The following is a 24,230-nucleotide window of genomic DNA, read 5'->3' on the forward strand; positions in this document are numbered from 1 at the left end:
GGGTCTAGGCGGTCTCTGAAAGGGTCCTGGGCTATGTGGGGGTGTGTTTATGCAAATGAGATGCTAATGAGAGTCTCCAGAAGCATTTGGGGGGCATTTATGGGGGAAATTAAGGTGGATTTATGCAAATGAGATGCAAATTAGGGGCATGGGACACTCCCCGAGTGCGTTTTGACAGGTTCAGGTGCTCTAAAGAGCTTCTTATGCAAATGAGATGCTAATGAGGGCCACAGGGAGGGTCTCTGGGGGTCTTTTAATGAGAGGGAACAAATTAGAGGGTTCTTATGCAAATGAGATGCAAATGAGGTGGGTCTAGATGGTCTCTGAATGGGTCCTGGGCTATGTGGGGGGTGTTTATGCAAATGAGATGCAAATGAGGGGTGTGGGAGAGTCTCTGGAGGCGTTTGGGGGGCATATTAAGGGTGTTTATGCAAATGAGATGCAAATGAGGGTGTCCCCAATGGGGTTTTGGGGTCCCTTTTCACCACAAATTTTGAGATTTTTGGGCAATTTTGGTTCTTTTTTTAATCAAATTTTGGGATTTTGGGTAATTTTGGGTCCCTTTTCTTACAAATTTCAGGATTTGGGGAAAGTTTGGCTCCTTTTCTCTCCAAATTTCAGATTTTGGGGTAATTTTGGGTCCTTTTTATCTCAAATTTTTGGGTATTGGGTCCCTTTTATCTCAAAATTCGAGATTTTGGGCAATTTTGGGTCCTTTTTTCAATCAAATTTTGGGATTTTGGGTCATTTTGGGTCCCTTTTCCCTTAATTTTTGGATTTTGGGTCCCTTTTCCTACAAATTTTGAGAAAATTTAGTTAATTTTGGGTCCCTTTTCCCACAAATTTCAGGATTTTGGGTCCTTTTTATCTCAAATTTTGGGATTTTGGGTCCCTTTTTCTCACAAATTTTGGGATTTTGGGTCATTTTATGTCCCTTTTATCTCAAATTTTGACATTTTTAGATATTTTTGGGTCCCTTTTCCCTCAATTTTTGGATTTTGGGTCCCTTTTATCTCAAATTTTGGCAATTTTGGGTCCCTTTCCCCACAAATTTCGGAATTTGGGGCAATTTTGGCTCCTTTTTCCTCCTAATTTTGACATTTTGGGTAGTTTTGGGTCCCTTTTATCTCAAATTTTGAGATTTTGGATAATTTTGGGTCCCTTTTCCCTCAAAGTTCAGGATTTGGGGAAATTTTGGCTCCTTTTCCCTCAAATTTTGGGATTTCGGGTCATTTTGTGTCCCTTTTATCTCAAATTTTGACATTTTGAGTCATTTTGGGTCCCTTTTCTTACTAATTTCAGAATTTTAGGCAATTTTGGGTCCCTTTTTCCCATAAGTTTTGAGATTTTAGTTAATTTTGGGTCCCTTTTTCAATCAAATTTTGGGATTTTGGGTCCCTTTTCCCACAAATTTCAGGATTTTGGGTCCTTTTTAACTCAAATTTCAGGATTTGGGCAATTTTGGGTCCCTTTCTCCACAAACCCCACAATTTCAAGCCCTTTTAGGTCCCTTTCCCCTCAACATTTAAATTTCAATTCCCTTTTCCCTCACAAATTTCATTATTTCATTTAAATTACCTTTAATTCCGTGACTTATTTCCCGCCCTTTTTCCCCGCCCGCCATTTTGGGAACTTTTTTCGCGCCCTTTTTTTTCCGCCGCCATTTTAACTCCCCTCCTTCACTTCCGGTTTCTCCCTTCACTTCCGGGTGTGGGCGTGGCCGGAAGTGACGCAAGCGGGACCGGCGGTGGGTTCGGGCGCCGAATTTTTGGGGCGAATTTGGGACTTTTTGGGACAATTTTGGGACGATTTTGGGACATTTTGGGACTTTTCAGGACAAATCGGGAGATTTCGGGAGGTTTGGGGGGGTTTTGGGGGTTCCCGGGGGTCTGAGGGGGTTTAAGGGGGGCCCGGGTGGGTTTGGGGCCGTTTTCAGGCGATTTTTGGGACAATTTTGAAGAGATTTGAGGGAATTTTGAGGGAAATTTGAGGGAAATTTGGGGAGATTTGAGGGAAATTTGGGCGTTTTGGTGAATTTGGGGGGATTTGGGGCATTTTTGGGGCATTTTAGGGGGAATTTTGAGGGATTTGGGAAAATTTGGGGGGATTTGGGGTTTATTTGAGGGAATTTTGGGGGATTTAGTGGAATTTTGGGTGAATTTTGAGGGGATTTGGGACATTTTGAGGCGTTTTTTGAAGGGATTTGGGGCATTTTGGGGGGAATTTTTAAGGAATTTGGGGGAATTTTCAGGGGTTTGTGGGAATTTTGGAGGATTTTTGGAATTTTTGTGGGAATTTTGGAGGAATTTTCAGGGGATTTGGGGCTTTTGGAGGAGATTTGGGTGAATTTTTGGGGGATTTTGGGCATTTTGAGGGAATTTTGAGGAGATTGGAGAGAAATTTGGGGCGCTTTGGGGCATTTTGGGGGGATTTGGGTGATTTTGGTGGAATTTTGAGGGTTTTGGGACATTTTGGGGGGAATTTTGGGTGAATTTTGAGGCGATTTGAGGGAATTTTGAGTGAATTTGGGGGAAAATTTGAAGGGAATTTGGGGCATTTGAGGGGGATTTGGGTGAATTTTGGGTGAATTTTTAAAGAATTTGGGGGAATTTTGGGGCATTTGGGGCATTTTTGAGGAGATTTGGGACATTTTGAGGCATTTTCAAAGGGATTTGGGGGAAATTTGGGTGAATTTTGGGAATTTTGGGGCATTTTGGGGGGAATTTTGAGAGATTTGGGGGAATTTTGGGGGAATTTTGAGGGGATTTGGGGGAATTTGGGGCATTTTTTGAGGAAATTTGGGGCATTTTGGGGGATTTGGGTGAATTTGTGGGAATTTTGGGGGATTTGGTGGAATTTTGTGGGAATTTTGAGGGATTTGGGGAATTTTGGGGCAATTTGGGGGATTTTTGAAGAGATTTGAGGGAAAATTTGGGGGATTTGAGGCATTTTTGGGGAGATTTGGGGGCAATTTTTAAGGAATTTGGGGGAATTTTGGGAGATTTGGGGGAATTTTGAGGGAATTTGGGGCATTTTGAGGAGATTTGTGGGAAATTTGGGGCATTTTGGGGGAATTTTGGGGGAATTTTGAGGAGATTTGGGGCATTTTTGAGGAGATTTAAGGGAATTTTTGAGATTTGGGGGAATTTTTGAGGGAATTTTGGACATTTTGGGGCAATTTGGGGCATTTTGAGGGAATTTGGGGCATTTTTAAAGAGATTTGGGGGAAATTTGGGGCATTTTGGGACAATTTGAGGCCTTTTTGGGGCATTTTGGGGGGAATTTTGAGGAATTTTGAGGGATTTGGGTAAATTTTGGGTAAATTTTGAGGAGATTTGGGGCAATTTTGGGGCATTTTGGGGGGATTTGGGGCAATTTTGGGATAATTTGGGGGGATTTGGGTGGATTTTGGGGGGAATTTTTGGGGATTTTGGGGTCCCTGAGTGGATTTTTGGGATTTATTTTGGATTTTTTGGGATTTATTTTGGATTTTTGGGGATTTTGGGGTCCCTGGGTGGATTTTGGGGTCCTGGGGGGATTTTTTGGGTTTATTTTAAATTTTGGAGAATTTTGGGGGATTTTTTTTGGGATTTTGGGGAATTTTGGGATTCCTGGGTGGATTTTTTGGGGATTTTGGGGGAAATTTTGGGATTTTGGGGGGATTTTTTTGGGATTTTTTTTTGGGGGGGATTTTGGGGAATTTTTTTGGGATTTTCTTTGGAATTCTGGGAATTTTTGGGGGGATTTTTTGGGAATTTTTTGGGGGATTTTTTGGGAATTTTTTGGGGATTTTTTAGGAATTTTTTGGGGAATTTTGGTGAATTTTTTTGGATTTTGGGGGATTTTTGAGGTTTTTTTATTATTATTTTGGAGGATTTTGGGATCCCTGGGTGGATTTTTTCGGATTTTTTTTTATTTTATTTTATTTTGGTGAATTTTGGGTGGATTTTTTGGGGAATTTTTTGGGGATTTTGGGGAATTTTGGGGATTTTTTTTGGATTTTTGTGAATTTTGGGGGGATTTTTTGGGGATTATTTTAAAATTTGGAGAATTTTGGGGGGATTTTTTTTAATTTTGGGGATTTTTTTTGGAATTTTTTTTGAATTTTGGGGATTTTTTGGGGGGATTTTTGTGGGATTTTTTGGGAATTTTTGGGGGGGATTTTTTGGGAATTTTTTGGGGATTTTTTAGGAATTTTTTTGGGAATTTTGGTGAATTTTTTGGGATTTTTTGGGGGGAATTTTGGGGTTCCTGGGTGGATTTTTTGGGATTTTTTTAAAATTTACTTTGGTGAATTTTGGGTGGATTTTTTTGGGATTTTTTTTTGGGATTTCAGGGAAAATTTTTTTGGGATTTTGGGGAATTTTGGGGAATTTTTGGGGGATTTTTTTTGTGAATTTTGGGGGGATTTCTTGGGGATTATTTTAAATTTTGGAGAATTTTGGGGGGATTTTTTTTGGAATTTTGGAGAATTTTGGGGAATTTTTTGGGGATTTTTTTGGAATTTTTGGGAATTTTTTGGGGGGGGATTTTGGGTGGATTTTTTGGGATTTTTTTGGGGAATTTTTTGGGAATTTTTTTGGAGTTTTGGAGAATTTTGGGGGGATTTTTTTTGGAATTTTGGAGAATTTTGGGGATTTTTTGGGGGGGATTTTGGGTGGATTTTTTGGGATTTTTGAGGGGGATTTTTTTGGAATTTTTTTTTTTGGGATTTTGGTGAATTTTTTGGGATTTTGGTGAATTTTTTGGGAATTTTTTGGGGATTTTTGTGAATTTTTTGTGAATTTTTTTGGGAATTTTTTGGGGATTTTTTTGGTGAATTTTGGGCTTCCTGGGTGGATTTTTTCGACCCCCCAATTAATTAATTAATCAATTAACACTTAATTAACCCCCCCATGATCCTTTTAACCCTTTCCCCTCCTCTTAACCCCCCTTAATTCCCCATTAATTACCCCAAACCTCATTAATTAGCCCCCAAACCCTTCCGAGAAAATATTAATTAATTAATGATGGTTCTAATTAATTAATTAGGTGTTAATTAAGGCGGCCATGGGGGAGCTGAGTGACCTGGACCGGCAGATTGAGCAGCTCCGGCGCTGCGAGCTCATCAAGGAGAGCGAGGTCAAGGCCCTCTGTGCCAAAGCCCGGTAATTAATAATTATTAGTAATTAATAAGGGTTATTAGTGCTAATAGATGTCATTAATAGAGGGGATTAGCCCTAATTAATGGTGAGGGTTAATGGGGCTCATCAAGGCGAGCGAGGTCAAGGCCCTCTGCGCCAAAGCCCGGTAATTAATAATTATTAGTAATTAATAAGGGTTATTAGTGCTAATAGATGTCATTAATAGAGGGGATTAGCCCTAATTAATGGTGAGGGTTAATGGGGCTCATCAAGGAGAGCGAGGTCAAGGCCCTCTGTGCCAAGGCCTGGTAATTAATAATTAATAATTAATAATTAATTAATAATTAATAACAGTTACTAGTGCTAATAGATGCCATTAATAGCGGGGATTAGCCCTAATTAATGTGATTAATAATAGTAATTAATGATGATGGTTAATGGGGGCTCATCAAGGTGAGCGAGGTCAAGGCCCAGTAATTAATGATAGTTATTAGTAATTAATAAGAGTTATTAGTGCTAATAGATGTCATTAATAGTGATGATTAGCCCTAATTAATAGTGGTAATTAATGGTGATGGTCAATGGGGATTAATCAAAGAGAGCGAGGTCAAGGCCCTCTGCGCCAAAGCCCGGTAATTAATAATTAATAATTAATCAATAGCGGTTATTAGTGCTAATAGATGTCATTAATAATGGTGATTAATGATGGGAATTAATGGTGATGGTTAATGGGGATTAATTAAGGAGAGCGAGGTCAAGGCCCTCTGCGCCAAGGCCCGGTAATTAATAATTAATAATTAATAATTAATAATTAATAATTAATAATTAATAATTAATTAATAGCAGTTATTAGTGCTAATAGATGTCATTAATAGCGGGGATTAGCCCTAATTAATAGTGGGAATTAATGGTGAGGGTTAATGGGGATTAATTAAGGGGAGCGAGGTCAAGGCCCGGTAATTAACTCTAATTAATGCTAATTAATTAGTGCGAATTGGCGTCATTAATAGTGGTAATTAACACTGATTGACCTAATTAATAACAGCAATTAATGCTGGTTGTTAATGGGACCCATCAAGGCCTGGTAAGGAATGCTAATAAACATAATTAATAATGGTAATAACACTAATTATCCTCATCAATTATGATAATTAACCTGATTAATGATGGTAATTAATGCTGATTAACAGTAATTAATCTAATTAATATCTCCAATTAGCCATAATTACTAAAGCTAATTACCCTGATAATACCAATTAATGCTAATTATTCTTGCTATTGATGGACCCCCAATTAATGACAATTATTAACACTATTAATGCTATTTATTAACACCTATTAATGCTGATTAATGGCAATTAATGCTCTTTAATGCTAATTAATGTTAATTGATGGTGATAAGTGCTAATTATTGCTTGTTTAGGCTAATTAATGAGGCTAATTAAAGCTAATTAGGCCTAATTAACACCAGTTATTGCCTATTATTGCAAATTAAGCAATTGAGGTTAATTGGTGTTAATGAATTGGGGTTAATTGGGTTATTAATTGGGGTTAATGATTTGGGGATAATTGGGGGTTAATTTGGGATAATTTGGATTAATTAATTGGGGTTAATTGGGGTTAATTGGGGTCAATTATTTTGAGTTAATTGGGGGTTAATTTGGGATAATTTGGATTAATTAATTGGGGTTAATTGGGGTTAATTGAGGTTAATTGGGATTAATGAATTGGGGTTAATTGGGGTTAATGAGTTGGTGTTAATTTGGGTTAATTTGGGTTAATGAATGAGGGTTTATTGGGGTTAATTGGGATTAATTTGGGTTAATTGGCCTTAATGAATTTGGATTATTTGGGTTAATGAATTGGGCTTAATTGGGGTTAATTAATTTGGGTTCATTAATTGGGGTTAATTGGGGATCAATTTTGGGTTAATTTGGTTTAATGACTTGTGGTTAATTGAGGACTTAGTTGGGGTTAATTAGGGTTAATTAATTTGAGTTAATTTGGGCTAATTGGGATTAATGAATTTGCGTTAATTTGGGCTAATTGAGTTTAATTGGTGTTTATTGTGGTTAATTAATTTGGTTTAATTAATTTGGGGTTAATTGGTGGGTTAATTCCCAGCTATTAATGACTCAGGATTAATTAATTAATTAGTGCTAATTATTAATTATTAATTATTAATTATTAATTATTAATTATTAATTGCAGGGAGATCTTGGTGGAGGAGAGCAACGTGCAGAGGGTCGACTCCCCCGTCACCGTGAGGATTTTTGGGAAAAAAATTTGGGATTTTGGGAATTTTTGGGGAATTTTTGGGAGTTTTGGGGGAATTTTTGGGAATTTTGGGAATTTTTTGGGAAAATTTTGGGAATTTTTTGGGAGTTTTGGGGATTTTTTGGGGATTTTTTGGGGAATTTTTGGGGATTTTTTGTGGAATTTTTGGGGATTTTTTTGGGATTTTTTGGGGATTTTTTGTGGAATTTTTGTGGAATTTTTGGGGATTTTTTTTGAGAATTTTTGGGGAATTTTTCGGGATTTTTTTGTGGAATTTTTGGGGATTTTTTGGGGAATTTTTGGGGAAAATTTGGGGATTTTTTTGGGGAATTTTTTAGGGATTTTTGTGGAATTTTTGTGGGATTTTTGGGGAAATTTTTGTGGAATTTTTGTGGATTTTTTGGGGAATTTTTGAGGATTTTTTGTGGAATTTTTGGGGATTTTTTGGGGAATTTTGGGGGATTTTTGGGGAATTTTTGGGGATTTTTTTGAGAATTTTTGGGGAATTTTTGGGGAATTTTTGGGGATTTTTTGGGGAATTTTTTTTTGAGAATTTTTGGGGATTTTTTGTGGAATTTTTGGGGATTTTTTGGGGATTTTTTGTGGAATTTCTGGGGATTTTTTGGGGATTTTTTTGTGGGATAATTTTGGGATAATTTTGGGTTAATTTCGGTTTAATTTTGGGATCATTTTGGGACAATTTTGGGTTAATTTGAGGTTAATTTTGGGACAATTTTGGGGATAATTTTGGGGATAATTTTGGGTTAATTTTGGATTAATTTTGGCTTAATTTTGGGTTAATTTTGGGTTATCTTGTCCCCAGGTGTGCGGGGACATCCACGGGCAGTTCTACGACCTCAAGGAGCTGTTCAGGGTCAGTGACTGGAGCCTTTACCTGTTCTCACCTGTATCTTACCTGTATCTCACCTGTATCTCACCTGTCCAATCTCACCTGTCCATGTCTCACCTGTCCAATCTCACCTGTCCAATCTCACCTGTCCATGTCTCACCTGTCCATGTCTCACCTGTCCATGTCTCACCTGTCCATATCTCACCTGTCCAATCTCACCTGTCCATACCTCACCTGTCCAATCTCACCTGTCCATATCTCACCTGTCCAATCTCACCTGTCCAATCTCACCTGTCCAATCTCACCTGTCCATGTCTCACCTGTCCATGTCTCACCTCTCCAGGTGGGCGGGGACGTCCCGGAGACCAATTACCTGTTCATGGGCGACTTTGTCGATCGCGGCTTTTACAGCGTCGAGACCTTCCTGCTGCTCCTGGCCCTAAAGGTGAGTTCAGGTGTGCCCAGGTGTGTCCCAGGTGTGTCCCAGGTGTGTCCCAGGTGTCCCCAGGTGTGTCCCAGGTGTGTCCCAGGTGTCCCCAGGTGTGTCCCCAGATGAGCCCTGAATGGGGTAAGGCAGTACCTGGGGACAGGTGAGACACAGGTGAGACACAGGTAAAGTTTGGAGGAAAAAAATTCCGAAAAAAATCCCAAAAATCACCAAAATTTTACACCAAAATTGAATAAAATGGTCCCAAAATTCATCCAAAATTTTCCAGTTCAGTTACCTGGGACAGGTGAGACACAGGTGAGACACAGGTGAGACACAGGTGAGGGACAGGTGAGACACAGGTGAGACACAGGTGAGGGACAGGTGAGACACAGGTGAGACACAGGTGAGACACAGGTGAGGGACAGGTGAGGGACAGGTGAGACACAGGTGAGGGACAGGTGAGACACAGGTGAGACACAGGTGAGACACAGGTGAGGGACAGGTGAGACACAGGTGAGACACAGGTGAGACACAGGTGAGGGACAGGTGAGACACAGGTGAGACACAGGTGAGACACAGGTGAGGGTGGGACACGCCCAGGTAGAAAAAAATCCCGAAAAAATCCCAAAAATCCCCAAAATTTTCCACCAAAATTCAGTAAAATGGCCCCAAAATCTACCTGGGGACCGGTGAGCTCAGGTGTGTCCCAGGTGTGTCCCCAGGTGTGACACAGGTGTGTCCCCAGGTGTGACACAGGTGTGTCTATGGGCACACAGGTGTGTCATACCTGTCCCAGGTGTGTCATACCTGACTCAGGTGTGTTACCTGTGCTCAGGCGTGTCATACCTGACTCAGGTGTGTTACCTGTGCTCAGGTGTGTTATAGCTGTCCCAGGTGTGACCCAGGTGTGTCTATGGGGGTTACCTGTGCTCAGGTGTGACCCAGGTGTGTCTATGGGCACACAGGTGTGTCATACCTGTCCCAGGTGTGTCATACCCGACTCAGGTGTGTTACCTGTGCCCAGGTGTGTTATACCTGTCCCAGGTGTGACCCAGGTGTGTCTATGGGGGTTACCTGTGCCCAGGTGTGTTATACCTGTCCCAAGTGTGACCCAGGTGTGTCTATGGGCACACAGGTGTGTCATACCTGACTCAGGTGTGTTACCTGTGCCCAGGTGAGGTACCCGGACAGGATCACGCTGATCAGGGGGAACCACGAGTCCCGGCAGATCACTCAGGTGTGACACAGGTGTCACTATAGGTGTTTCTATGGGCACACAGGTGTGTCATACCTGTCCCAGGTGTGTCATACCTGACTCAGGTGTGTTACCTGTGCCCAGGTGAGGTACCCGGACAGGATCACGCTGATCAGGGGGAACCACGAGTCCCGGCAGATCACTCAGGTGTACGGCTTTTACGACGAGTGCCTGCGCAAGTACGGCTCGGTCACCGTGTGGCGCTACTGCACCGAGATCTTCGACTACCTGAGCCTGTCCGCCATCATCGACGGCAAGGTGAGCTCACCTGGGGACACCTGGGGACACCTGGGACACCTGGGGGGCTGGGGACACACCTGGGGACACCTGGGGACACCTGGGACACCTGGGACACCTGGGGGGGCTGGGGACACACCTGGGGACACCTGGGACACACCTGGGGACACACCTGGGGACACACCTGGGACACACCTGGGGACACACCTGGGGACACCTGGGGACACACCTGGGACACACCTGGGACACCTGGGGACACCTGGGGACACACCTGGGGACACACCTGGGACACACCTGGGGACACACCTGGGACACACCTGGGACACACCTGGGGACACCTGGGGACACCTGGGACACACCTGGGGACACACCTGGGGACACCTGGGACACACCTGGGGACACACCTGGGACACACCTGGGGACACCTGGGGACACACCTGGGACACACCTGGGGACACACCTGGGGACACACCTGGGACACACCTGGGGACACCTGGGGACACCTGGGGACACACCTGGGACACACCTGGGACACACCTGGGGACACACCTGGGACACCTGGGGACACCTGGGGACACCTGGGACACACCTGGGGACACACCTGGGACACACCTGGGGACACACCTGGGGACACCTGGGGACACCTGGGACACACCTGGGGACACACCTGGGGACACACCTGGGGCAGGTAGAGGGAGGTGGGACACCAATACCTCCAAATGTCCCCCAATGTCCCCAATGTCCCTGAGTGTCCCTAATGTCCCCAATGACCCAAATCCCCCTCATTGTCCCCAATGCCCAAATGTCCCCAATGTCCCCAAATGTCCCCAAATCTCCCTGAGTGTCCCCATATGTCCCCAATGTCCCCAATCCTCCAAATGTCCCCAAATCACTCAAATATCCCCAAATCCCTACAATGTCCCAAATGTCCCCAAATCTCCCTCAATGTCCTCGATGTCCCCAATCCCCCTGAATGTCCCCAAATGTCCCCAAATGTCCCCAATTGTCCCCAAATCCCCCTGAATGTCCCAAATGTCTCAAATGTCCCCAAATGTCCCCAATGTCCCCAAATGTCCCGAGTGTCTTCAGGGTCCCCAAATCCCCCTGAGTGTCCCCAATGTCCCCAATCCCCCTGAGTGTCCCCAATGTCCCCAACGTCCCCAATGTCCCCAATTGTCCCCAATGTCCCCAATGTCCCCAATGTCCCCAATGTCCCCAATCCTCCAAATGTCCCCAATGTCCCCAAATGTCCCCAAATGTCCCCAAATGTCCCCAATGTCCCCAATGTCCCCAAATGTCCCCAAATGTCCCCAATGCCCCCTAAATCACCCACAATGTCCCCAAATGTCCCCAATGTCCCCAATGTCCCAAATGTCCCCAATGTCCCCAATGTCCCCAATGTCCCCAATGTCCCCAAATGTCCCCAATGTCCCCAATGTCCCCACAATGTCCCCACAATGTCCCCACAATGTCCCCAATGTCCCCAATCCTCCAAATGTCCCCAATGTCCCCACAATGTCCCCAATGTCCCCGATGTCCCCAAACCCCCTCAATGTCCCCAATCCCCCTGAGTGTCCCCAATGTCCCCAATGTCCCCAAATGTCCCCAAATGTCCCCAAATGTCCCCATTTCTGTCCCCAGATTTTCTGTGTCCACGGAGGTCTCTCCCCGTCCATCCAGACCCTGGATCAGATCCGAACCATCGACCGCAAGCAGGAGGTGCCCCACGACGGCCCCATGTGCGACCTGCTCTGGTCTGACCCCGAAGGTGAGGGACAGGTGTGGGGACAGGTGAGGGTGGGACACGCCCAGGTACAAAAAACCCCAAAAAAATCCCAAAAATCCCCGAAATTTTACACCAAAATTCCAAAAAATTGGGTCAAAATCGCTAAAAATTCACTCAAAATCCACCTGAATTCACTCAAAACCTCCCTGGATTCTCAATTTTGGGGTTTTGGGGAACAGGTGAGACACAGGTGAGACACAGGTGAGGGTGGGACACGCCCAGGTACAAAAAACCCCCCAAAAAATCCCAAAAATCCCCAAAATTTTACACCAAAATTCCAAAAAATTGGGTCAAAATCGCAAAAAATTCACTTAAAATCCACCTGAATTCCTCACTTTGGTCACCTGGGGACAGGTGAGGGACAGGTGAGGGACAGGTGAGGGACAGGTGAGGGTGGGACACGCCCAGGTACAAAAAACCCCCCAAAAAATCCCAAAAATCCCCAAAATTTTACACCAAAATTCCAAAAAATTGGGTCAAAATCGCAAAAAATTCACTTAAAATCCACCTGAATTCCTCACTTTGGTCACCTGGGGACAGGTGAGGGACAGGTGAGGGACAGGTGAGGGTGGGACACGCCCAGGTAGAAAAAAACCCCAAAAAAATCCCAAAAATCCCCAAAATTTGACACCAAAATTCCAAAAATTTTGTCCTAAAAATCAACAAAATTACCCCAAAAATCACCTGAATCCTGAACCTCACCTGTTCTCACCTGTCCAATCTCACCTGTCCATGTCTCACCTGTCCATGTCTCACCTGTCAGACACCACCGGGTGGGGCGTGTCCCCCCGAGGGGCGGGTTACCTGTTCTCACCTGTCTCACCTGTCTCACCTGTCAGACACCACCGGGTGGGGCGTGTCCCCCCGAGGGGCGGGTTACCTGTTCTCACCTGTCTCACCTGTCCATATCTCACTGTGTCATCTCACCTGTCTCACCTGTCTGTGTCATCTCACCTGTCTCACCTGTCTCACCTGTGTCTTACCTGTCTCACCTGTCTCTCTCACCTCTATCTCACCTGTCTCACCTCTCGCTTATCTCACCTGTCCCTCATTTGTTCCTCACCTGTATCTCACCTGTCTTACCTTTCTTACCTGTTCTTACGTGTCCATGTCTCACCTGTCAGACACCACGGGGTGGGGCGTGTCCCCCCGAGGGGCGGGTTACCTGTTCTCACCTGTCCAATCTCACCTGTCCATATCTCACCTGTCAGACACCACGGGGTGGGGCGTGTCCCCCCGAGGGGCGGGTTACCTGTTCTCACCTGTCTCACCTGTCCATATCTCACCTGTCCATATCTCACCTGTCAGACACCACCGGGTGGGGCGTGTCCCCCCGAGGGGCGGGTTACCTGTTCGGCTCCGACGTCGTCGCCCAGTTCAACGCGGCCAACGAGGTGTCGATGATCTGCCGCGCCCACCAGCTGGTCATGGAGGGCTACAAGTGGCACTTTGGGGAGACCGTGCTCACCGTCTGGTCGGCCCCTAATTACTGCTACCGGTATGCTAATGAGATGCTAATTAGCTGTTAATTAAGCGGTCATTAATTAGTAATTAATTGGCAGTTATACTGGGTTTGGTTATAAGGGAGGCAGGTGTGGTCGCACCTGTATGGGGAGTAATGGGGGGTCAGGATGGGGCTGGGAGGGTGGGACTGGAGCCTAATTAGCATTAAATTTATGCAAATGAGATGGTAATTAAGCAGTAATTAGGCGCTGTTTCTATAGGGACTTAATGGGGCACAGGTGTGGTTTGGGCACACCTGTATGGGAATTAATGGGGCACAGGTGAGGGGGATCAGGATGGGGCTGGGAGGGTGGGAGTGGTGCCTAATTATCATTAAATTTATGCAAATGAGATGGTAATTAAGCGGTAATTAGGCGGTGTTTCTATAGGGACTTAATGGGGCACAGGTGTGGTTTGGTCACACCTGTATGGGAACTAATGGGGGACAGGTGAGGGGATCAGGATGGGGCTGGGAGGGTGGAATTGGCGCCTAATTATCATAAGAATTATGCAAATGAGATGGTAATTAAGTGGTAATTAGGTGGTGTTTCTATAGGGAGTTAATGGGGCACAGGTGTGGTTTGGTCTCACCTGTATGGGAACTAATGGGGGACAGGTGAGGGGGACCAGGACGGGGCTGGGAGGGTGAGACTGGTGCCTAATTAGCATAAAAATTATGCAAATGAGATGGTAATTAAGCGGTAATTAGGCCGTGTTTCTATAGGGAGTTAATGGGGCACAGGTGAGGTTTGGGCACACCTGTATGGGAACTAATGGGGGACAGGTGAGGGGATAAAACAACACCAAAATCACTTAATGAGATGCAAATGAGATGCAAATGAGATGCAAATGAGGGGTGAGGTTCTGAGGGGGTGGAGTTGGGACACTCAGGTGGGTCTGGGTCGGTTTTGGGGTCTCCAGGTGAGTTTGGGGTCTCCAGGTGAGTTGGGCAGGTAAAAACATTATTAAAACTCAATTAAAAGGGTTTAATTATATGCAAATGAGATGCAAATGAGATGCAAATTAGAGATGTAGCACAAATTTGACAGCCAGGTAGGATTGACTCAGTTTTGGGGTCTCCAGGTGAGTTTGGGGTCTCCAGGTGAGCTGGACAGGTAAAAAACACTATTAAAACCCAATTAAACGGGTTTAATTAGATGCAAATGAGATGCAAATGATATGCAAATGAGCTGTACCTGGCCGGCAGGTGCGGGAACGTGGCGGCCATCTTGGAGCTGGACGAGCACCTGCAGAAGGAGTTCATCATCTTCGAGGCGGCGCCGCAGGAAACGCGCGGGATCCCGGCCAAGAAACCCGTGGCCGATTATTTCCTGTGACACACCTGGGACACACCTGGGGACACCTGGGGACACACCTGGGACACACCTGGGGACACCTGGGGACACCTGGGACACACCTGGGGGTGCCTGGGGACACCTGGGGGTGCCTGGGACACACCTGGGGACACCTGGGGACACACCTGGGGGTGCCTGGGGACACCTGGGGGTGCCTGGGACACACCTGGGGACACCTGGGGACACACCTGGGGACACACCTGGGGACACCTGGGGACACCTGGGGACACCTGGGGGTGCCTGGGGACAGCCAGGGATACCTGGGACACACCTGAGGATACCTTGGACACACCTGGGGACACCTGGGGACACCTGGGACACACCTGGGGACACACCTGGGATAGACCTGGGGGTACCTGGGATAGACCCAAGAGTACCTGGGGACACCAGGGGGTACCTGGGGGTAACTGGGGACACTTGGGGACGCCTGGGACACACCTGGGACTTACCTGGGGACACACCTGGGACACACCTGGGACACCTGGGACACACCTGGGGGTGCCTGGGGACACCTGGGACACACCTGGGACTTACCTGGGGACACACCTGGGACACACCTGGGACACACCCGGGGACACCTGGTGGTACCTCAGATACACCTGGGGACACCTGGGGCCACCTGGGGCGTACCTGGGGACACACCTGGGGACACCCGGGGGTGCCTCAGATGCACCTGGGGACTCCTGGGGACACACCTGGGACACCTGGGGGTGCCTCAGATACACCTGGGGTCACACCTGAGGACACCTGGGGGTGCCTGGAGACACCCAGGGAGACTTGGGGACACACCTGGGGATACCTGGGACACACCTGGGGGTGCCTGAGGACACCTGGGGAAACCCGGGGAGACCTGGGACATACCTGGGGGTTCCTGGGGTTACCTGGGGGTACCTGGGGGTACCTGGGCACACCTGAGTGTACCTCAGATATACCTGGGGACACACCTAGGAGACACCTGGGGGCACCTGGGGAAACCCTGGGACACACCTGGGGACACACCTGGGATAGACCTGGGGACATCTCAGGGTACCTCAGATACACCTGGGACACACCTGGGGACTCCTAGAGGCACCTGGGGGTACCTCAGATACACCTGGGGACACCTGGGACACACCTGGGGGTGCCTAAGGGTGCCTGGGAGACACCTGGGGACACCTGGGGATTCCTGTGGCACACCTGGGATAGACCTTGGGGTACCTGGGCACAACTCGGGGACACCTGGGGACTCTTGGGGTTACCTGAGATAGACCCGGGAGTACCTGGGGACACCTGGGGGTACCTCAGATACACCTGGGACACACCTGGGGGTACCTGGGCACACCTGGGGGTACCTGGGACACGCCCAGAAACACCTGAGGCCTCTTAAAGACACACCTGGGGACATCCAGGTCACCCTGGGGACACACCTGGGACACACCTGGGGATACCCGGGACACACCTGGGAACACCTGAGCTCACCTGGGGACCACCCCCCCCCCCGTGACCTTTGGGGTGACCCCCAGGTGACCTTTGGGGACCCTCCCCTGTCCCCGGTGGGTCCCTCCCCCCTCCCCTCCTCCCCCCGCGCGCATTTTGGGGCGAAAACGGGGAAAATTTTTTTTGTGGTTTTTTTTTTTTTTTTTTTTTCTTCTCTATGCTCCGTTTTGGCTCCGTTTGGATAAAAAAAAGGTCAAAAATCCCAAAAAGTTTTTGAGGAATTTTTGGGAAATTTTTGGGATGGGCAGGGGGGTGAATCCCATCATCCTCTGCGGCAAAGCCAAGATGGCGGCGCCCACGGGACAAGATGGCGGCCTCCACGCAGGAAGTGCCGGCGCGGACCGGAAGTGGAGACAGGCAAATTGCGTTATAGTTTGGCCACGCCTCTTTTGATTTAGCCACGCCCTAAAATGGGCGGGGCCGGGCTCTCATACCTGGGGGATAAGATCTCACGAGAACTCCCATTGATAAGCGGTGTAGTCTCGCGAGATTTGGATCCGAAGGAGGGCGGGAAGAGGTAGCTGGAGGTAAAAGGGGGGGGAATCTCGCGAGAACTCCCATTCAAAAGAACACTGATCTCGGGAGACTTGCGGGAAGGAGGGAAAAGCCTCAGTGTGTGGCGGCGTTGAAATCTCGCGAGAGAGCCCGTAGAAAAAGGGTGTAATCTCGCGAGACGTGGCGCAGCGGGAAGATCAGTGAGAGAGGGGTTAAAATATCGCGATAGCGCCCTTAGGGAAGCCTTACAATCTCGCGAGAGTTCGCCTGTGGCGGGAGGGAGTACCGTGGGGGAGGGCAGGGGGTGGGCCCGAGGTCTCGCGAGAGCGCCCATTGAAAAGCGGGAGTCTCTCGCGAGACTTGGCGTGAAGGAGGCGGGCTGAGCGAGATCTCGCGACAACGCAACGCTGTTCAATGGGAGATCTCGCGACATTTGTTGAGGCGGGAGGGCGGGAAGAAGGGGGCCGAAAAATGGGGGGGGTGGGGGTGGTTTTTAAATCTCGCGATGTTTTCCATTGAAACGCTCCGAGATCTCGCGATTTCTCAGGGGGGCGGGAAAGGCGGGAGGAGCTGAGGGCAGCGAAGGTCTCGCGAGATCTCCCATTGAAACGCTCCGAGATCTCGCGATATCTCGGGGGGGCGGGAAAGGCGGGAGGAGCTGAGGGCAGCGAAGGCGGGAAGAGAGAAAGGAGGCGTGGCCCTCACCGAGATCTCGCGAGATCCCTCATTGGGTAACCTTGTCGCTCTCGCGAGATCTCGTTTCCGCGCCGCCGCCGCCGCCGCCGCCGCCATTTTGCCGGTGTCTCCCCCTCAGGCCCGCCCGGACTCCATTTCCCGTGAGCCCTGAGGGGAAACTCGGCCCGGGGGGGGGGAAAGGAGGGCTCAGGGGGCGTTTTTTGGGGTGTAAAAACAGAGGGGGGGGTCTTAAGGATTGAGAAAATTAAGGGGAACCCCGCCGCCATTTGGCGTTGGAGGCGGAGCGGGAGCGGAGGCGCCTCCCCGGATTTTCCCCCCTTTTCCTTCCCCCTCCATTCCCGTCCTTCCGCCACCTCCTCCTCCTCCTCCCCATCCCCCGGCTCCCCCTTCCCCCCGTGAGGCGCCGGGACCGGCCCGGAGCCATCGGTAACGGGGGTGAGAGGGTTTGAGGGGGCTCTGAGGGGTTTTTTGGGGGGTCTGAGGGGGCTGTGAGGGTTTTTTGGGGGGTCTGCGGGGGCTGTGAGGGGTTTGAGGGGGCTGTGAGGGGTTTCGTGGGGTTTGAGAGGGTTTGAGGGTATTTTGGGGGGTCTGAGGGGGCTCTGAGGGATTTGGGGGGTCTGAAGGGTTTGGGGGGGTCCCTGTGGGGGGTTTGGGGGGTTTTTTGGGGGGTCTGAGGGGGCTCTTTGGGGGGTCTGAGGGGTTTTTGGGGGGTCTGAGGGGTTTTGTGGGGGATCTGAGGGGGCTGTGAGGGGTTTGGGGGGTTTGTGAGGGGTTTGGGGGCTCTGAGGGGGCTGTGAGGGGTATTTGGGGGGCTCTGAGGGGGCTGTGAGGGGTTTGAGGGGTTTGTGAGCGGTTTCGTGGGGTTTGAGGGTTTTTTGGGGGCTCTGAGGGGGGCTCTGAGGGGCTTGAGGGGGCTGTGAGGGGTTTCGTGGGGTTTGAGAGGGTTTGAGGGTATTTTGGGGGGTCTGAGGGGGCTCTGAGGGGTTTGTGGGGGATCTGAGGGGGCTCTGAGGGGTTTTTGGGGGGTCTGAGGGGGCTCTGAGGGGTGTGGGGAGATTTGAGGGGTTTGGGGGTGTTTGAGGAGGATTTGGGGGCGCTGTGAGGGGTTTTTGGGGGGCTCTGAGGGGGTTTTGGGGGGTCTGAGGGGGTTTTAGGGGGTCTGAGGGGGCTGTGAGGGGTTTGGGGGGTTTGTGGGGGGTTTGTGAGGAGTTTGGGGGTTCTGAGGGGGCTGTGAGGGGTTTTTCGGGGGTCTGAGGGGGCTGTGAGGGGTTTGGGGGGTTTGTGAGGGGTTTGGGGGGTCTGAGGGGTTTTTGGGGGGCTCTGAGGGGGCTGTGAGGGGTTTTTGGGGGGTTTTGAGGGGGGTTTGGGGGTCCCTGTGAGGGGTTTAGGGGGTTCCTGTGATGGGTTTTTGGGGGTCCGAGGGGTTTCAGGGGGGTTTGGCGTCCTCGATTTGGGGTCTCTGATTTGGGGTGAGGGGCTGTGAGGGGTTTGGGGGTCCCTGATTTGGGGTTTGGGGTCTCTGATTTGGGGTTTGGGGTCTCTGATTTGGGGTTTAGGGTCCCTCATTTGGGGTTTGGGGTCTCTGATTTGGGGTTTGGGGTCCCTCATTTGGGGTTTGGGGTCTCTGATTTGGGGTTTGGGGTCTCTGATTTGGGGTGAGGGGCTGTGAAGGGTTTGGGGGTCCCTCATTTGGGGTTTGGGATCCCTGATTTGGGATTTGGGGTCTCTGATTTGGGGTTTGGGGTCTCTGATTTGGGGTTTGGGGTCTCTGACTTGGGGTTTGGGGTCTCTGATTTGGGGTTTGAGGTCTCTGACTTGGGGTTTGGGGTCTCTGATTTGGGGTTTGGGGTCTCTGATTTGGGGTTTGAGGTCTCTGACTTGGGGTTTGGGGTCTCTGATTTGGGGTTTGGGGTCTCTGATTTGGGGTTTGAGGTCTCTGACTTGGGGTTTGGGGTCTCTGATTTGGGGTTTGGGGTCTCTGATTTGGGGTGAGGGGCTGTGAAGGGTTTGGGGGTCCCCATGTGGGGTTTGGGGTCAGTTTGGGGGTCCCTGTGTGAGGTTTGGGGGGGGTCTCTGTTATGGAGTCAGGGGGATGAGACCCCTGTGAGGGGTTTGGGGTCAGTTTGGGGGTCCCAGTGTGGGGCCAGGGGTGAGTTTGGGGGTCTCACTGTGGGGTCTGGGACCCCATGAGGGGTTTGGGGGTCTCTGTTATGAGGTCTGGCACCCCCATGAGGGGTTTGGGGTCACTTTGGGGTCCCAGTGAGGGGTTTGGGGGTCCCAATTTGGTGTGAGGGGTTTGGGGGTCCCCGTTATGGGGTTTGGGGTCAGTTTGGGGGTCCCAGTTTGGGGTTTGGGGGTCCCTACAGGGAGCCTGAGACCCCATGAGGGGTTTGGGGGTCTCTGTTATGAGGTCTGGCACCCCCATGAGGGGTTTGGGGTCACTTTGGGGTCCCAGTGAGGGGTTTGGGGGTCCCAATTTGATGTGGGGGGTTTGGGGGTCCCCGTTATGGGGTTTGGGGTCACTTTGGGGGTCCCAGTGAAGGGTTTGGGGGTCCCTATAGGGAGCCTGAGACCCCCATGAGGAGTTTGGGGGGTCCCAGTGAGGGGTTTGGGGGGTCTCTGTTACGGGGTTTGGGGTCTCTGTTATGGGGTCAGGGCCCTGAGACCCCCGTGAGGGGTTTGGGGTCAGTTTTGGGGTCCCAGTGAGGGGTTTGGGGGTCTCAATTTGGTGTGAGGGGTTTGGGGACCCCCATTATGGGGTTTGGGGTCACTTTGGGGGTCCCAGTGAGGGGTTTGGGGGTCCGTGCAGGGAGCCTGAGACCCCCATGAGGAGTTTGGGGATCCCAGTGTGGGATTTGGGGTCAGTTTGGGGGTCACTGTGTGAGGTTTGGGGGTCTCTGTTATGGGGTCAGGGGGCTGAAACCCCCATGAGGGGTTTGGGGGTCCCCATGAGGGGTTTGGGGTCAATTTTGGGGTCCCAGTGAGGGATTGGGGGTCCCAATTTGGGGTGAGGGGTTTGGGGGTCCCCATGAGGGGTTTGGGGTCAGTTTGGGGGTCCCAGTGAAGGGTTTGGGGGTCTGAATTTGGTGTGAGGGGTTTGGGGACCCCCATTATGGGGTTTGGGGTCAGTTTTGGGGTCCCACTGTGGGGTTTGGGGGTCCCAATTTGGTGTGAGGGATTTGGGGGTCCCCATGAGGGGTTTGGGGTCGGTTTGGGGGTCCCACTGAGGGGTTTGGGGGTCCCAATTTGGGGTGAGGGGTTTGGGGGTCCCCATGAGGGGTTTGGGGTCAGTTTTGGGGTCCCACTGAGGGGTTTGGGGGTCCCAATTTAGTGTGAGGGGTTTGGGGACCCCCATTATGGGGTTTAGGGTCAGTTTGGGGTCCCAGTGAGGGGTTTGGGGGTCCCAATTTAGTGTGAGGGGTTTGGGGACCCCCATTATGGGGTTTGGGGTCACTTTGGGGGTCCCAGTGTGATGTTTGGGGGTCTCTGATTTGGGGTCAGTGCCCTGAGACCCCCATGAGGGGTTTGGGGGTCCCTATAGGGAGCCTGAGACCCCCATGAGAGGTTTGGGGGTCCCAGTGAGGGGTTTGGGGTCAGGTTTGGGGTCCCCATGAAGGGTTTGGGGTCAGTTTGGGGTCCCAGTGAGGGGTTTTGGGGTCTCTGTTATGGGGTCAGGGCCCTGAGACCCCCATGAGGGGTTTGGGGTCAGTTTGGGGGTCCCAGTGAGGGGCCAGGGGTCAGTTTGGGGGTCCAGGTTTGGTCTTTTGGGGTCACTGTGAGATTTGGGGTCACTGTGAGTTTTTGGGTCATTTCAGGGTTTTCATGTTTTGGGGTCACTTTGTGGATTTTGGGGTCACTTTGGGGTCACTTTGGGGTCACTTTGGGGTCGATTTGGATTTTGGGGTCACTGGGGTTTTTTGGCTGATTTTGGGGTTTTGGGGTCACTTTAGGCTTTGGGGGTCACTGAGTTTTGGGGTCATTTCAGGTTTTGGGGTCACTTTGTGGTCTGGGGGTTCCTGTCTGATCCAGGTGTGTCCCAGGTGTGTCCCAGGTGTGTCCCCAGGTGTGTTCCCAGCCCTGACTCACCTGTTCTCTCCCCCCAGGTGCTCTCAGGTGCCTCCAGGTGCTCTCAGGTGTGTCCAGGAGCCCCCCCAGGTGTGTGTCCCTCCCTCCCTCACCTGTCCCCTTCCCCCAGGTGTGTTTGAACCCCCCAGGTGTGTCCCCAGGTGTGTTTGAACCCCCAGGTGTGTCCCAGGTGTGTCCCCAGGTGTGTTTGAACCCCTCAGGTGTGTCCCCAGGTGTGTCTCAGCTGTCCCAGGTGTGTTACCTGTCCCAGGTGTGCTCAGGTGTGTCTCACCTGTCCCCCCAGGACGCCCCCCCGGCCTCACCGGCACCGTGGAAGTGGAGTGTGAGGAGGAGGAGGAGGGCCCCGCGCACACAGGTGAGGGGACAGGTGAGGGGGGAGGATACACAGGTGAGGGAGGGACAGGTGAAAGGGGACAGGTGAGGGTAGGACAGGTAAAGGACAGGTGAGGGTGGGACAGGTAAAGGACAGGTGAGAGGAGGACAGGTGAGGGAGGGACAGGGACAGGTGAGGGTGAGGCAGGTAAAGGACAGGTGAGAGTGGGGCAGGTGGGAGGGGGACAGGTGAGCACACACAGGTAATGGACAGGTGAGAGGGGAACAGGGGCAGGTGAGGGTGGGGCACAGGTGAGGTGGAACAGGTGAGGGGGGAGGACAGACAGGTGAGGGTGGGACAGGTGAGCACACACAGGTGAGGGTAGGACAAGGACAGGTGAGGATGGCACACACAGGTGAGAGACAGGTGAGCGAACAGGGACAGGTGAGGCGGGACAGGACAGGTAAGAACACACAGGTGAGCACGGACAGGTGAAGGACAGGTGAAGGTGGGACCGGTGAGAAAAGACAGGTGAGCTCAGACAGGTGAGCCCAGACAGGTAAAGGACAGGTGAGGTGGGTGTGGCTCAGGTGAGGGTGGGGCAGGTAAAGGACAGGTGAGATTGGACAGGTGAGGTGGGTGTGGCCCAGGAGAGGCTGGGGCAGGTAAAGGACAGGTGAGATTGGACAGGTGAGGTGGGCGTGGCCCAGGTGAGGTGGGTGTGGCCCAGGTGAGGTGGGCGTGGCCCAGGTGAGGTGGGCGTGGCCCAGGTGAGGTGGGTGTGGCCCAGGTGAGGTGGGTGTGGCTCAGGTGAGGGTGGGGCAGGTAAAGGAGGGGCTCAGGTGAGAGCCAGATGTTCAGGTGGGCGTGGCCCAGGTGAGGTGGGCGTGGCCCAGGTGAGGTGGGCGTGGCCCAGGTGAGTCTCACTGCCTCAGGTGTGGCGATACCTGTGCAGGTGAGGCTGGGGAGGCTCAGGTGTGTCCCAGGTGTGTCTCAGGTGAGGCTGGGGGGGCTCAGGTGTGTCCCAGGTGTCTCAGGTGTGTCCCAGGTGTCTCAGGTGTGTTCCAGGTGTCTCAGGTGAGGCTGAGGGGGCTCAGGTGAGGTCAGGAGGGCTCAGGTGTGTCCCAGGTGTGTCTTGGGTGTCTCAGGTGAAGTTAGGGAGGTTCAGGTGTGTCTCACCTGTCCCAGGTATGTCCCAGGTGAGCTCAGGGAGGTTCAGGTGTATCTCAGGTGTGTCTCAGGTGTATCTCAGGTGTGTCTCAGGTGTATCTCAGGTGTCTCAGGTGTGTCTCAGGTGTGTCTCAGGTGTCTCAGGTGTATCTCAGGTGTCTCAGGTGTATCTCAGGTGTGTCTCAGGTGTCTCAGGTGTATCTCAGGTGTGTCTCAGGTGTCTCAGGTGTGTCTCAGGTGTCTCAGGTGTATCTCAGGTGTATCTCAGGTGTGTCTCAGGTGTATCCCAGGTAGCTCAGGTGTATCTCAGCTGTCTCAGGTGTATCTCAGGTGTATCTCAGGTGTCTCAGGTGTCTCAGGTGTATCTCAGGTGTATCTCAGGTGTATCTCAGGTGTCTCAGGTGTGTCTCAGGTGTATCTCAGGTGTATCTCAGGTGTCTCAGGTGTATCTCAGGTGTGTCTCACCTGTCTCAGGTGTATCTCAGGTGTCTCAGGTGTATCTCAGGTGTATCTCAGGTGTCTCAGGTGTGTCTCAGGTGTATCTCAGGTGTATCTCAGGTGTATCTCAGGTGTATCTCAGGTGTCTCAGGTGTATCTCAGGTGTGTCTCACCTGTCTCAGGTGTATCTCAGGTGTCTCAGGTGTCTCAGGTGTGTCTCAGGTGTCTCAGGTGTATCTCAGGTGTGTCTCACCTGTCTCAGGTGTATCTCAGGTGTCTCAGGTGTGTCTCAGGTGTATCTCAGGTGTCTCAGGTGTATCTCAGGTGTATCTCAGGTGTCTCAGGTGTATCTCAGGTGTATCTCAGGTGTCTCAGGTGTATCTCAGGTGTATCTCAGGTGTATCTCAGGTGTCTCAGGTGTCTCAGGTGTATCTCAGGTGTGTCTCAGGTGTCTCAGGTGTGTCTCAGGTGTATCTCAGGTGTCTCAGGTGTATCTCAGGTGTCTCAGGTGTATCTCAGGTGTATCTCAGGTGTGTCTCAGGTGTGTCTCAGGTGTGTCTCAGGTGTATCTCAGGTGTGTCTCAGGTGTGTCTCAGGTGTATCTCAGGTGTGTCTCAGGTGTGTCTCAGGTGTATCTCAGGTGTATCTCAGGTGTCTCAGGTGTGTCTCAGGTGTCTCAGGTGTATCTCAGGTGTCTCAGGTGTATCTCAGGTGTGTCTCAGGTGTGTCTCAGGTGTATC

The 24,230-nt window shown here is 50.6% G+C and overlaps 1 protein-coding gene and 1 long non-coding RNA gene across 4 annotated transcripts; both read left to right on the forward strand.

The window, feature by feature from the left end:
• The first annotated feature begins 1,710 nt into the window (after positions 1 to 1,710).
• Positions 1,711 to 14,824, forward strand: PPP4C (protein phosphatase 4 catalytic subunit). 3 transcript variants are annotated; one of them, XM_083882232.1, is made up of 10 exons: positions 1,711 to 1,747; positions 5,032 to 5,121; positions 5,877 to 5,902; positions 7,335 to 7,386; positions 8,224 to 8,274; positions 8,594 to 8,695; positions 10,020 to 10,193; positions 11,814 to 11,940; positions 13,267 to 13,456; positions 14,669 to 14,824. In XM_083882232.1, the coding sequence occupies exons 2-10, from the start codon at positions 5,050 to 5,052 to the stop codon at positions 14,796 to 14,798; spliced, it is 924 nt and encodes a 307-aa protein (XP_083738358.1). In that variant the 5' UTR covers positions 1,711 to 1,747; positions 5,032 to 5,049; the 3' UTR covers positions 14,799 to 14,824. The 3 variants fall into 3 exon arrangements, with proteins under 3 accessions (XP_083738358.1, XP_083738360.1, XP_083738359.1); XM_083882233.1 differs by lacking the exon at positions 1,711 to 1,747 and adding an exon at positions 6,169 to 6,207 and having other exon boundaries at positions 5,045 to 5,121; XM_083882234.1 differs by lacking the exon at positions 5,877 to 5,902 and having other exon boundaries at positions 5,032 to 5,147.
• A 2,650-nt stretch (positions 14,825 to 17,474) lies between these two features.
• LOC310921957 lies at positions 17,475 to 21,946 on the forward strand. The gene is made up of 3 exons (XR_014592248.1): positions 17,475 to 17,623; positions 21,587 to 21,638; positions 21,853 to 21,946. It is a non-coding gene; the product is annotated as an uncharacterized lncRNA (long non-coding RNA).
• The last annotated feature ends 2,284 nt before the right edge of the window (positions 21,947 to 24,230 follow it).

The sequence above is a fragment of the Zosterops lateralis genome (genome assembly GCF_965231275.1).
Source record: "Zosterops lateralis genome assembly, chromosome: 39".
NCBI lineage: Eukaryota > Metazoa > Chordata > Aves > Passeriformes > Zosteropidae > Zosterops > Zosterops lateralis.

What these genes read in the sequence shown, in the direction of transcription:
- PPP4C (XM_083882234.1), top strand. Translation starts at nt 5,050, where the DNA reads ATGGGGGAGCTGAGTGACCTGGACCGGCAGATTGAGCAGCTCCGGCGC. An exon ending in GGGTCGACTCCCCCGTCACC is followed by an intron (nt 7,387 to 8,223) that starts GTGAGGATTTTT and finishes TCTTGTCCCCAG; the next exon opens with GTGTGCGGGGACATCCACGG. An exon ending in GCCCCTAATTACTGCTACCG is followed by an intron (nt 13,457 to 14,668) that starts GTATGCTAATGA and finishes CCTGGCCGGCAG; the next exon opens with GTGCGGGAACGTGGCGGCCA.